The sequence below is a fragment of the Ovis aries genome, chromosome 7, assembly GCF_016772045.2.
Source record: "Ovis aries strain OAR_USU_Benz2616 breed Rambouillet chromosome 7, ARS-UI_Ramb_v3.0, whole genome shotgun sequence".
NCBI lineage: Eukaryota > Metazoa > Chordata > Mammalia > Artiodactyla > Bovidae > Ovis > Ovis aries.
In genome coordinates, this window is record NC_056060.1 from 58880488 (window position 1) to 58893158 (window position 12671).

Consider the following 12671-nt stretch of genomic DNA (forward strand, 5'->3'; position numbering starts at 1 on the left):
TATTTTCAATGGCATTTTCCAAGGAGAGATTAGACATTATTTAACAAAGATTCAAAGCCTCACTTGAGAACAAATAACACGTACACCTTAGTGATTGGACCCTTCCCCCTGTTTCTATGCTTGTGAACCAGACCACCTCCCTACATATCTATTAACACCACAGCTGTATAAGTAGAAGTGCAGCCTCACCTCTCATTGACTAATTTCTGTTTTAACTCATTCAAATAATTGGGAGTTTTGTTACTAATTGGCTCATCTGAGAAAAGCTATTAATATTTAAGAATCAAAAAAGTATCTTCAGATCTCACTATTCAGTATAAATTAATTGAATCTGAACATACGGTTTTTATTTCATTTTCTTCCAATGTCATACAATGATATTCCCTGAGAAAATTTCCCAACACCATCTGATACTTCATCTCTTTTCCCACTAATCTCCTGAAGCTGAGATATACACAGAAAACAAAATGTCAAAGTTCACCTTACCTAGTTCAACTTTTTAATTACTAGCATAATTTTATATACCACAATTATGTGACTCTTTCCAGTAGCATTTTAAACTGTCCATGGCTGATTCAATAAAATTAAATAATATCAGTGTTTTTAAAGCATTCTTGCCTGCCTCTTTTTCCCTACCCCAAAAAACTAATGAAATTCTTTAAAGAATACCATCACTTACCAGCAGATTTGAGCACTGCTGAGGCAGGTGACTATATTAGTTTCCTATTGCTGGTGTAAAAACCATCATGAAGTTAGAGGCTTAAAGAAATGGAAATTCATTGTTTTATAGTTATGTAGATCAGAAGTCCAAAATGAGTCTTATGGGATTAAGATCAAGGTATCAACAGAGCTAATTTCTTTAAGAAAACCAAAGGGAGAAATCATCTCTTGCATCTTCCAGTTTCTGGTGTCTGCCAGCCTTCCAAAATAGTAAATAGAATATTTTAAATCTTTAACATAAAAATCTGGTATCTTCCTGTGTGTAGTTACTCCCTGAGAGAAACTCAGTAGTCAAGTGACTTTAAGTCTAATAGAATACTGGTAGTGCCATACATTAGTTGATATTCACTCAGGGCTTTACAATTGGGGTTCAGTTCAGTTGAGTCACTCAGTCATGTCCAACTCTTTGTGACCCCATGGACTGCAGCATGCCAGGCATCCTTGTCCATCACCAACTCCTTGAGCTTGCTCAAACTCTTGTCCATCAAGTCGGTGATGCCATCCAACCATCTCATCCTCTGTGGTCCCCTTCTCCTTCCACCTTCAGTCTTTCCCAGCATCAGGGTCTTTTCCAATGAGTCAGTTTTTCACATCAGGTGGCCAAAGTATTGAAGTTGCAGCTTCAGCATCAATTCTTCCAATGAATATTCAGGACTGATTTCCTTTAGGATTGACTAGTTTGATCTCCTTGAAGTCCAGGGGACTCTCATGAGTTTTCTCCAACACTGCAGTTCAAAAGCATCAATTCCTTGGTGCTCAGCTTTCTTTAAAGTCCAACTCTCACATCCATACATGACTACTGGAAAAACCATAGCTCTGACTAAATAGACCTTTGTTGGCAAAGTAATGTCTCAGCTTTTTAATAATGCTGTCTAGGTTGATCATAGCTTTTCTTCCAAGAAGAAAGCTTTTATTCCAAAGAGCAAACAATAGAGTATAACCTCAATAACAATTGGTGTTATGCTACATTAACTCACCTAAATGGACTTCAGTTATTTAAAAACATGCTTTTATTTCTCACCACACACACAAAAAATGATAATTGTGTGATGTAATAGAGTTATTAGCTGATGCTGTGGTGGTAATCATATTGCAAAATACAAATATATCAACATGTTGTACACTTTAAACTTATGCAGTATTATATGTCAAATATATTTCAATTATAAATGTATATATACTTTTTATTATAATGACTAGAAAGAGGGTATACTTTTTCTGAAAGAGGATATCAATAACAGGGTAAAATGAAATAAGTGTAGAACCATTAAACCTTAACTGTTAACTTCATCCTTTATCCAAATTAAATTTTTTCCCCTGAATGCTAACAAATAGCTAAACTAATATGACTTTATTTTCAACTCTTCTTTGTTCATATTCTTCAGTTGTTGGAAGTACAAAGAGGCAAAAAAGGCCAAAAACAAGTTATAAGGAGAAAAAGGGACATGTATTTCACAAACTCAATAACTTCTTTGGTATTTGAAATAATCTTACATGAAATATGAAATTATTTTAATATGACTCTGTTTTGGTAGGTGTATCCTGATTGTTTGGCACAAGCTATCTATGCAACATTCCAGGAAGCATTTCCAGAATCTAGTAGTCTCTTTAATGATGAATTTAAAGAAGATCTAGGGAATAATATTTTTCTTTGGTTGTCAGGTATGAATGTCATTTAAGTATTGATCACTACTTTGGTACCTAAAACTTTTGAATTTCAGTGTTTTGTTTAGTCAAAAATTTTGTAGTTCTTTCTCTTACAAAACAGAATATTGATGTCTGTGTTTCAAAATAATGATTTTCTTCTGAAAATTATGTTACAATAAAATTAATCACTTATTAACTTTTGAAGGCAAACAATTTTGTAGGCAGTGGAATTCTTGTAGAAACCAAAACTGCCACAGAAAGAAAACTGTATGATACATATTTTATATTTGTAAGAGAAGTATTTCAAGCTGCTTCTTTTAGAACACAGCTGGCATTTTTGTAGCAGATAATACTGGGTAAATTCTAGAGCTAACTGAATTATTTATATAACATACCATCATTAATCAATGGGAAAAAAATGTTTGAATCATGATGTGTGTGTGTGTGTGTGTGTGTCTGTGTGTCTGTGTGTCTGTGTGTGTCTGTGTAGGTAGGAGTTCAGTCAGTTGTATCCGACTCTTTGAAACATGGACTGCAGCAACCAGGCTTCCCTGTCCATCACCAACTCCTAGAGTTTACTCAAACTAATGTCCATTGAGTCGGTGATGCCCTCTAACCATCTCATCTTCTATTGTCCCCTTGTCTTCCCGCCTTCAATCTTTCCCAGCATCAGGGTCTTTTCCAATGAGTCAGTTCTTCGCATCAGGTGGCCAAAGTATTGGAGTTTCAGCTTCAGCATCAGTCCTTCCAATGAATATTAGGACTGATTTCCTTTAGGATAGACTAGTTGGATCTCCTTGCAGTCCAAGGGACTCTCAAGAGTCTTCTCCAACACCACAGTTCAAAAGCATCAATTCTTAGGTGCTCAGCTTTCTTTATAGTCCAACTTTCACATCCATACATGGCTACTGGAAAAACCATAGCTTTGACTAGACAGACCTTTGTTGGCAAAGTAATGTCTCTACTTTTTAATAAGCTGCCTAGGTTGGTCATAACTTTTCTTCCAAGGAGCAAGTGTCTTTTCATTTCATGGCTGCAGTCACTATCTGCAGTGATTTTGGAGCCCAAAAAAATAAAGTCTGACACTGTTTCCACTGTTTCCCCATCTATTTCCCATGAAGCAACGGGACCAGATGCCATGATATTCATTTTCTGAATGTTGAGCTTTAAGCCAACTTTTTCACTCTCCTTTCACTTTCATCAAGAGGCTATTTAGTTCCTCTTCATTTTCTGCCATCAGGGTGGTGTCATCTGCATATATGAGGTTATTGATATTTCTCCTTGCAATCTTGATTCCAGCATGTGCTTCTTCCAGCCCAGCATTTCTCATGATGTACTCTGCATATAAGTTAAATAAGCAGGGTGACAATATACAGCCTTGACGTACTCCTTTTCCTATTTGGAACCAGTCTGTTGTTCCATGTCCAGTTCTAACTGTTGCTTCCTGACTTGCATTATAGGTTTCTCAAGAGGCAAGTCAGGTGGTCTGGTATTCCCATCTCTTTCAGAATTTTCCACAGTTTATTGTGATCCACACAGTCAAAGGCTTTGGCATAGTCAATAAAGCAGAAATAGATGTTTTTCTGGAACTCTCTTGCTTTTTCGATGATCCAGCGCATGTTGGCAATTTGTCTCCAGTTCCTCTGCCTTTTCTCAATCCGGCTTGAACGTCTGGAATTTCATGGTTCACGTACTGTTGAAGCCTGGCTTGGAGAATTTTGAGCATTACTTTCTAGCATGTGAGATGAGTGTAATTGTGCGGTAGTTTGAGCATTCTTTGGCATTGGCTTTCTTTGGGATTAGAATGAAAACTGACCTTTTCCAGTCCTGTGGCCACTGCTGAGTTTTCCAAGATGGAGAAGCTCTATACAGTCAGCAAAAACAAGACTGGGAGCTGACTGTGGCTCAGATCATGAACTCCTTATTGCAAATTCAGACTTAAATTGAAGAAAGTAGGGAAAACCACTAGATCATTCAGATATGACTGAAATCAAGTCCCTTAAAACTAAGTAGGAGTGGCAGAACTTAAAACGCTGAAGGGAAGTAAAATTCCATCCTGAAGTACTTAGCTGGGAGATTTAGGCACTTAGGTTTAAAACTAAGGTATTGGAGAGAAAAATCTCTCCGATATTTTTTCTGAAGACTACTATACCATTATGGACTACCAGAAGTTGACTGTTCTCTAGTACTGAAAAGTGAGTGAAGTCTAGTTCTTCTCATAAAATTTTCTGTTTTTGACTACTCTTTTATAATTGTTTTGTGTCAATTCTTAGTAACCAACCATTTCTTTTTTTAAATTTTATTTATTATTATTATTTTTTACTTTACAATATATGTTGGTTTTGCCACACATCGTGTATATGGAATTTAGAAAGGATGGTAACGATAACCAAACCATTTCTATAAGAAAATGTTTCATGTTTTAAGGAAGGAGTCCGTGGGAGGTAAATTCTAGAAAACAACCTGGAGCACCAGCCCCCTCCATCAATACACATAAGACAGGAGTCTCCTAATTACAGAGAAAAATCCAATTAATTCAAATATAAGAAATAAAAAGAGAATGAGCAAAGCATTCAGACCAAAAAAGAAATAAACCATAAGAGAAAAAGTGAAGAACAGAGCAGATTTCCTCCAGACATGTTATAGACTGCATTGTGTTCCACCCCAAATTCATATTGTTTTCTATATGTAAATATTATGAGTCACTTGCTTACTTAATCCTTTTGTTTGAGTTTTATCATTCATTGTCTAGGGTTTTCAAGTCATCTATTGTATCATCTGCAAATATAGTTTTCATACTTCTTTTACAACTGTTATGCTTTTAACTAGTTTCTGTGATGTATTCAAGCATGAATGTATGTAATATGCTGAGATGAGCAATAGCAATGAGTTAGGAGATTTATAAGGTAAATCCAGTGGGGATGTCTACTTTAGCCTGTCCCTGTTAGTCAGTTTTCATTCCAATCCCAAAGAAAGGCAATGCCAAAGAATGCTCAAACTACTGAACAGTTGCACTCATCTCACACACTAGTAAAGTAATGCTCAAAATTCTCCAAGCCAGGCTTCAACAATATGTGAACCGTGAACTTCCTGATGTTCAAGCTGGTTTTAGAAAAGGCAGAGGAACCAGAGATCAAATTGCCAACATCTGCTGGATCATGGAAAAAGCAAGAGAGTTCCAGAAAAACATCTATTTCTGCTTTATTGACTATGCCAAGCCTTTGACTGTGTGGATCACAATAAACTGTGGAAAATTCTGAAAGAGATGGGAATACCAGACCACCTGACTTGCCTCTTGAGAAATCTGTATACAGGTCAGGAAGCAACAGTTAGAACTGGACATGGAACAACAGACTGGTTCCAAATAGGAAAAGGAGTGCATCAAGGCTGTATATTGTCACCCTGCTTTTTTAACTTATATGCAGAGTACATCATGAGAAACGCTGGACTGGAAGAAACACAAGCTGGAATCAAGATTGCAAGGAGAAATATCAGTAACCTCAGATATGCAGATGACACCACCCTGATGGCAGAAAGTGAAGAGGAACTAAAAAGCCTCTTGATGAAAGTGAAAGAGGAGAGTGAAAAAGTTGGCTCAAAGCTCAACATTCAGAAAACGAAGATCATAGCATTAGGTCCCATCACTTCATGGGAAATAGATAGGGAAACAGTGGAAACAGTGTCAGACTTTATTTTTGGGGGCTCCAAAATCACTGCAGATGGTGACTGCAGCCATGAAATTAAAAGACGCTTACTCCTTGGAAGAAAAGTTATGACCAACCTAGACAGCATACTAAAAAGCAGAGACATTACTTTGCCAACAAAGGTCCATCTAGTCAAGGCTATGGTTTTTCCTGTGGTCATGTATGGATGTGAGAGTTGGACTGTGAAGAAGGCTGAGTGCCGAAGAATTGATGCTTTTGAACTGTGATGTTGGAGAAGACTCCTGAGAGTCCCTTGGACTACAAGGAGATCCAACCAGTCCATTCTGAAGATCAACCCTGGGATTTCTTTGGAAGGAATGATGCTAAAGCTGAAACTCCAGTACTTTGGCCACCTCAAGCGAAGAGTTGACTCATTGGAAAAGACTCTGATGCTGGGATGGATTGGGGGCAGGAGGAGAAGAGGACAACAGAGGATGAGATGGCTGGATGGCATCACTGACTCGATGAACGTGAGTCTGAGTAAACTCCGGGAGTTGGTGATGGACAGGGAAGCCTGGCGTGCTGCAATTCATGGGGTTGCAAAGAGTTGGGCACGACTGAGCTACTGAACTCAACTGAACTGAACTGATTGGTCTTCAAAGCATTCTGTACACAAACTGCCTGAGTTAAAGACAAGAACACTAAATATAGATCCCGTATCTGATTTAAATATCAGAATAGATAGTTTGCTCGCTTCTAGCCTGAATACATTTGTTTGCAAATGCATATTCTTTGAAAAAGTTGGCTTAAAACTCAACATCCAGAAAACTAGGATCATGGCATCTGGTCCCATCACTTCATGGCAAATATATGGGGAAACAATGGCAAATAGACTTTATCTTGGGGGGCTCCAAAATCACTGCAGATAGTGACTGCAGCCATTAAATTAAAAGACATTTGCTCCTTGGAAGAAAGTTATGACTAACCTAGAAAGAAAGGAAAGAAAGAAAGAAAGTGAAGTCACTCAGTCGTATCCGACTCTTTGCGACCCCATGGACTGTAGCCTACCAAGCTCTTCTGTCCATGGGATTTTCCAGGCAAGAGTACTGGAGTGAGTTACCATTTCCTTCTCCAGGGGACCTTTCCTGATGCAGGGATCAAACCCTGGTCTCCCACATGTAGGCAGATAGTTTTACCACCTGGGCCACCAGGGAAGACCAACCTAAACAACATGTTAAAAAGCGGAGACATTACTTTGCCAAAGAGGTCCATCTAGTCAAAGCTATGGTTTTTCCAGTAGTCATGTATGGATGTGAGGGTTGGACTATAAAGAAAGCTGAGCCCCAAAGAATTGATGCTTTTGAACTGTGGTGTTGGAGAAGACTCTTGAGAGTCCCTTGGACTGCAAAGGAGATCCAACCAGTCCATCCTAAAGGAAATCAGTCCTGAATATTCATTGGAAGGACTGATGTTGAAGCTGAAACTCCAATACTTTGGCCCCCTGATGTGAAGAACTGACTGATTGGAAAAGACCCTGATGCTGGGAAAGATTGAAGGTGGAAGGAGAAGGGGACAGATATGGTTGGATGGAATCATCAACTCGATGGACATGAGTTTGAATAAATTCTGGGAGTTGGTGATGGACAGGAAAGCCTAGTGTGCTTTAGTCCATGGGGTCTCAATGAGTCAGACATGACTGAGTGACTGAACTGAACTGATTTTTCCAACATAGGCTATTTATCACTGTTGAACACTTGCTTCAGTACTTCTCTGTGGGCTGTTTCACCTTAGGAAAAAATATTTGTGTAGTGAAAGGATTGATATTTATTGCCTCTCCTTCACATCAGGCAGAGAAATGGTTTAAAGTGAAGGGTAGGTGAGGCTAAAATAGGAAGTTTAAGGAATCCTTGGGATGAAACTGTACCTTAGCCTCAATGAAGATATCGTATTATAGTTTTAAAAGGTGTTACCATGCACAGGGATCTCTCTCTATTATTTGTGGCAAGTGCATGTAAATCTACACTCATCTCAGAGTTAAAAAAATTCAAACCTGCATTTTCTTAAGATAAAAGGTAACTATGCAGGTGGAATTATATGAATATTCTGGACAACTACCAATATCTACTAAAGCTAAACATATGTTAAATTTGGACTAGCATATTTCTGACTCTCGGGTACATAATCTCCAGAAATCTACATATTTCTGTATACCAAAAGTACAAAATGTTCATGAAGTGAAGTGAAATAGCTCAGTCGTGTCCGACTCTTTAGAACCCTGTGGACTGTAGCCCACCAGGCTCCTCCGTCCATGGGATTCTCCAGGCAAGAATACTGGAGTGGGTTGCCATTTCCTTCTCCAGGGGATCTTCCCGACCCAGGGATTGAACCCGGGTCTCCCGCATTGCAGGCAGACGCTGAAGCAGTGCTATTTATATAATAATCCAAATGAACTGTCCAAATCCCCACAATAATATAAAATTTAGATAAACTGTGGAGTATTCATATACTGAAATACTGCCAGCAATGAGGATGAGTGAACTATAATCATATACAGTAGTAAACAAATCACACAAACAAGGTTGAGGGACCAGGCACAAGAATGTAGGTCCTGTATGAGTTCTTTGATACAAAGTTCAAAATCTGACAAGACTAATCCATGGTGTTAGAAGCTGAATATTTTGTTTCTGAGGGCTGGTAACATGGACACTATGTATTAAACTTGAGAAGATTCACTGACCTGTACATAATTGTTCATTTTTATTTTGATGCATGGATAAGAATTTAAGTTGAAAACAAAGGCAGTAGTGTTAGCTGCACTAGAGACTCTATGATTTATTTAACATGAATGTGTTTGTACAGATTTCTGTCACAATGCTTTTTCTCACATTGCATGTCTATCAAGACTCACATGTTTTCTGAGTTCTATGCTCATAAATGACCTTTTCACCTTTTACTATGATTTTATCTTTCAATTGTGGTTAATTATTTTGTTTTGGCTAGAGCACTTGTTGGAGGAATTTAAAAGCCATTTTTCTTATTTCTTTGTTGGAGAAATATTTATATCATAGATCTAAAATACTTAATTCAATTTCTCCTCCTTAATATATGAAAAATTCCCTTTTTAAAGATGAAGTCATTGCTTTATTTGTTTCTTTGCAGTATGTTCAGTTTGATTACTTACATTGTCAGTTGGCTTTCATTTTAGTTCGTTTTTCACATTTTTTTTTAACCAGAATTCCTTATTTGTTGTTGTTGTTTAGTTGCTAAGTCATGTCTGACTCTTTGCAACACCATGGACTATAGCCCCACCAGGCTTCTCTGTCCATGGGATTTCCCAGGCAAGAATACTGGAGTCAGTTGCCATTTCCTTCTCTAGGGGACCTTCCCAAACAAGGGATCAAACATGTATTAGCAGGTGGATTCTTTACCACTGAGCCACATGGGAAGCCTAGAGATCCTTATATACAATAAGAAAAAAGCACCAGAGCTTGTATTAATTTCCTATTCCTGATGCAGCAAATTACTGCTTAGTTTCAGTTCAGTTCTGTTCAGTTCAGTCACTCAGTCATGTCCGACTCTTTGTGACCCCATGAATCACAGCACGCCAGGCCTCCCTGTCCATCACCATCTCCCGGAGTTCACTCAAACTCATGTCCATCGAGTCGGTGATGCCATCCAGCCATCTCATCCTCTGTCGTCCCCTTCTCCTGCCCTCAATCCCTCCCAGCATCAGAGTCTTTTCCAATGAGTCAACTCTTCACATGAGGTGGCCAAAGTACTGGAGTTTCAGCTTTAGCATCATTCCTTCCAAAAAACATCCAGGGCCGATCTCCTTTAGAATGGACTGGTTGGATCTCCTTGCAGTCCAAGGGACTGCTATCTAGGTTGGTCATAACTTTCCTTCCAAGGAGTAAGTGTCTTTTAATTTCATGGCTGCAATCACCATCTGCAGTGATTTTAAAGCAACATAAATATATTATCTTAGAGTTCTGAAAGTCATAGGTCCAAAATGAGTTTCACTAAGGTAAAACCAAGATGTTGGGAGAGCTGTGTTATTCTAAAGGCTCTAGGGAAAATCTCTGTAGCTTTTCAGAAGCTGTTTCCATTTTTTGCCTCATAACCTTTCATCATCAAAGCCCACAATGACTAGTCACCTTTCTCATACTTCATCATTCTAACACTGACTCTTCTACCTCCCTCTTCCATATCTATGACTCTTCTGAGTACAGTGGGCTCACCTGGACAAGCCAGCATACTGTCCATATTTTAAGGCTAGCCAGTTATTAACTTAATTCTGTCTGCTTCCTTAATTCCTCTTTGCCATGTAACATAACGTATTCACCATTTGGGAACATTAAGATATGGAAGACTTTGGAGGATACTTCTGCCTAGTATAGAGACACATTAAGATTTTGTATGATTGGCTAGGTTTTAGCACAAGCTTTACGACTATCCTATGTGGCAGCTTTACAGTGAGTAAGATGACGTTTTGTGCTCTGACTTCTGGCTTCTGCTTAGGATGTAAAAAACTAAAATGATATTACTTCCACTCTTCTACCTGAAAACACTAAACTATCTGCAAATTTGAAACTTTCCTGGAACCCATCAGAGGTTCCAAGGCAGTCAACCCAAAATCTACAGAAAGACAGGTGCCTCCAAGGGAAGACCAGATGTCAGCACTTGCTCACGTGGGACAGATGCAGCTAGATGCCATAAAAAGGCAGTAAGAAGAATTTAGCCAAAGTTTCTAGTGAATTACTTAGAGCTGAGTATGGTCTAGTGTGACCATATAGGACACTTAGAAGCTTCATAAACAAGGAGGAAGTTGACATTACAAGTTTCTCTCCAGATATTTTATAAGTAATAATTGAGGATGGTATGACAGTCTTGAGAAAGCCTGGGGGAATATAAGAGAAACCACTACAAAAAAGGCATTAAGCCTTGCCTGGACCCTTCTCTTCTGTCTCCTCTGTGTTAACAACAACAAGCTTTAAGTCACAGCAGGAGGAGGGAGAGAGGTTGCGGGAAGGAAGGGCAGCAAATCCAGTTGCCCTTAGTGAAGGAGTGGAGTTGCGACTCACCCCAGAAAGAGAACTTCCTATCCAAAGACAAAGAAATAATCAGAGCCAGTTTCAGATAAGGCACAGGTATTAGAATATTAGACAGAAAATTTCAACTACCTATGATTAATGTGGTAAGTGCTCAAGTAGAAAAGATGGATAACATGTATGATCAGATATGTAACTTGAGTGAAACATGGAAACTAAACAAAGAAGGCCACATAGACCAATGGAAGAAAAGTGAGAACCCAGAAATAAACCCTCACAGTCAACTAATATTTGACAAAGAAGCTAAGAATACTCAATAGGAATATGATAATCTCTTCAATACATGGCACTGGGAAAGCTGAATCACCTCATGTAGAGTGATGAAATTTGACTGCTATCTTATTGTTGTCCAGTTGCTAAGTTGTGTCCGACTCTTTGCAACCCAGTGGACTGCAGCACACAAGGCCTCCCTGTCCTTCAGAATCTCCCAGAGTCTGCTCAAACTCACATCCATTGAGCAATGATACCATCCAACCATCTCATTCTCTGTCACCTGCTTCTCCTCCTGCCCTCAATCCTTTCCAGCATCAGGGTCTTTTCCATTGAGTTAGCTCTTTCCATCAGGTGGCCAAAGTATTGGAGCTTTAGCATCAGTCCTTCCAATGAATATTCAGGGTTGATTTTCCTTAGGATTGACTAGTTTGATCTCCTTGCTGTCCAAGGGATTCTCACGAATCTTCTCAAGCACCACAGTTCGAAATCATCAACTCTTCACTGCTCAGCCTCTTATTGTCCAATTCTCACATTCATACATGACTACTGGAAAAACCATAGCATTGACTGTATGAACCTTAGTCAGCAAAGTGACATCTCTGCTTTTTAATGTGCTGTCTAGGTTTGTAGTAGCTTTTCTTCCAAGGAGCAAGTGTCTTCTAATTTCATGGCTGAAGTTACCATCTGCAGTGATTTTGGAACCCAAGAAGAGAAAATCTGTCACTGTTTCCACTTTTCCCCCTTTTATTTGCCATGAAGTGATTGGACTGGATGCCATGATCTTAGTTTTTTTAATGTTGAGTTTTAAGCCAGCTTTTTCACTTTCCTCTTTCATCCTCATCAACAGGCTCTTTAGATCTTCCTTGCTTTTTGCCATTAGAGCGGTAGCATCTGCATATATGAGGCTGTTGGTATTTCTCCCAGCAATTCTTGATTCCAGCTTACTATTCATCCAGCATGGCATTTTGCATGATGCACTCTGGGTATAAGGGCTTCCCTGGTGGCTCAGAGGATAAAGCGTCTGCCTGCAATGCGGGAGACCCGGGTTTGATCCCTGGGTTGGGAAGATCCCCTGGAGAAGGAAATGGCAACCCACTCTAGTATTCTTGCCTGGAGAATCCCATGGACAGAGGAGCCTGGTGGGCTACAGTCCATGGGGTCGCAAAGAGTCGGACACGACTGAGTGACTTCACTTTCACTCTGTGTATAAGTTTAATTAGCAGAGTGAAAAAATACAGCCTTGACATACTTCTTTCCCAATTTTGAACCAATCTGTTGTTCCCTGTCTGGTTCTGACTGTTGCTTCTTGACCTATATACATGTTTCTCAAGAGGCAGGT

At 39.1% G+C, this 12671-nt stretch overlaps 1 protein-coding gene across 1 annotated transcript in view; it reads left to right on the plus strand.

Annotated features, from left to right (window-relative positions):
• The window catches only part of FAM227B (family with sequence similarity 227 member B), a 216494-nt gene that overhangs the window by 40945 nt on the left and 162878 nt on the right, over positions 1 to 12671 (plus strand). The window contains exon 10 of the mRNA XM_042252494.2: positions 2256 to 2382. Coding sequence (XP_042108428.1) covers positions 2256 to 2382 — 127 coding nt within the window. The remainder of the gene's footprint in view (positions 1 to 2255; positions 2383 to 12671) is intronic.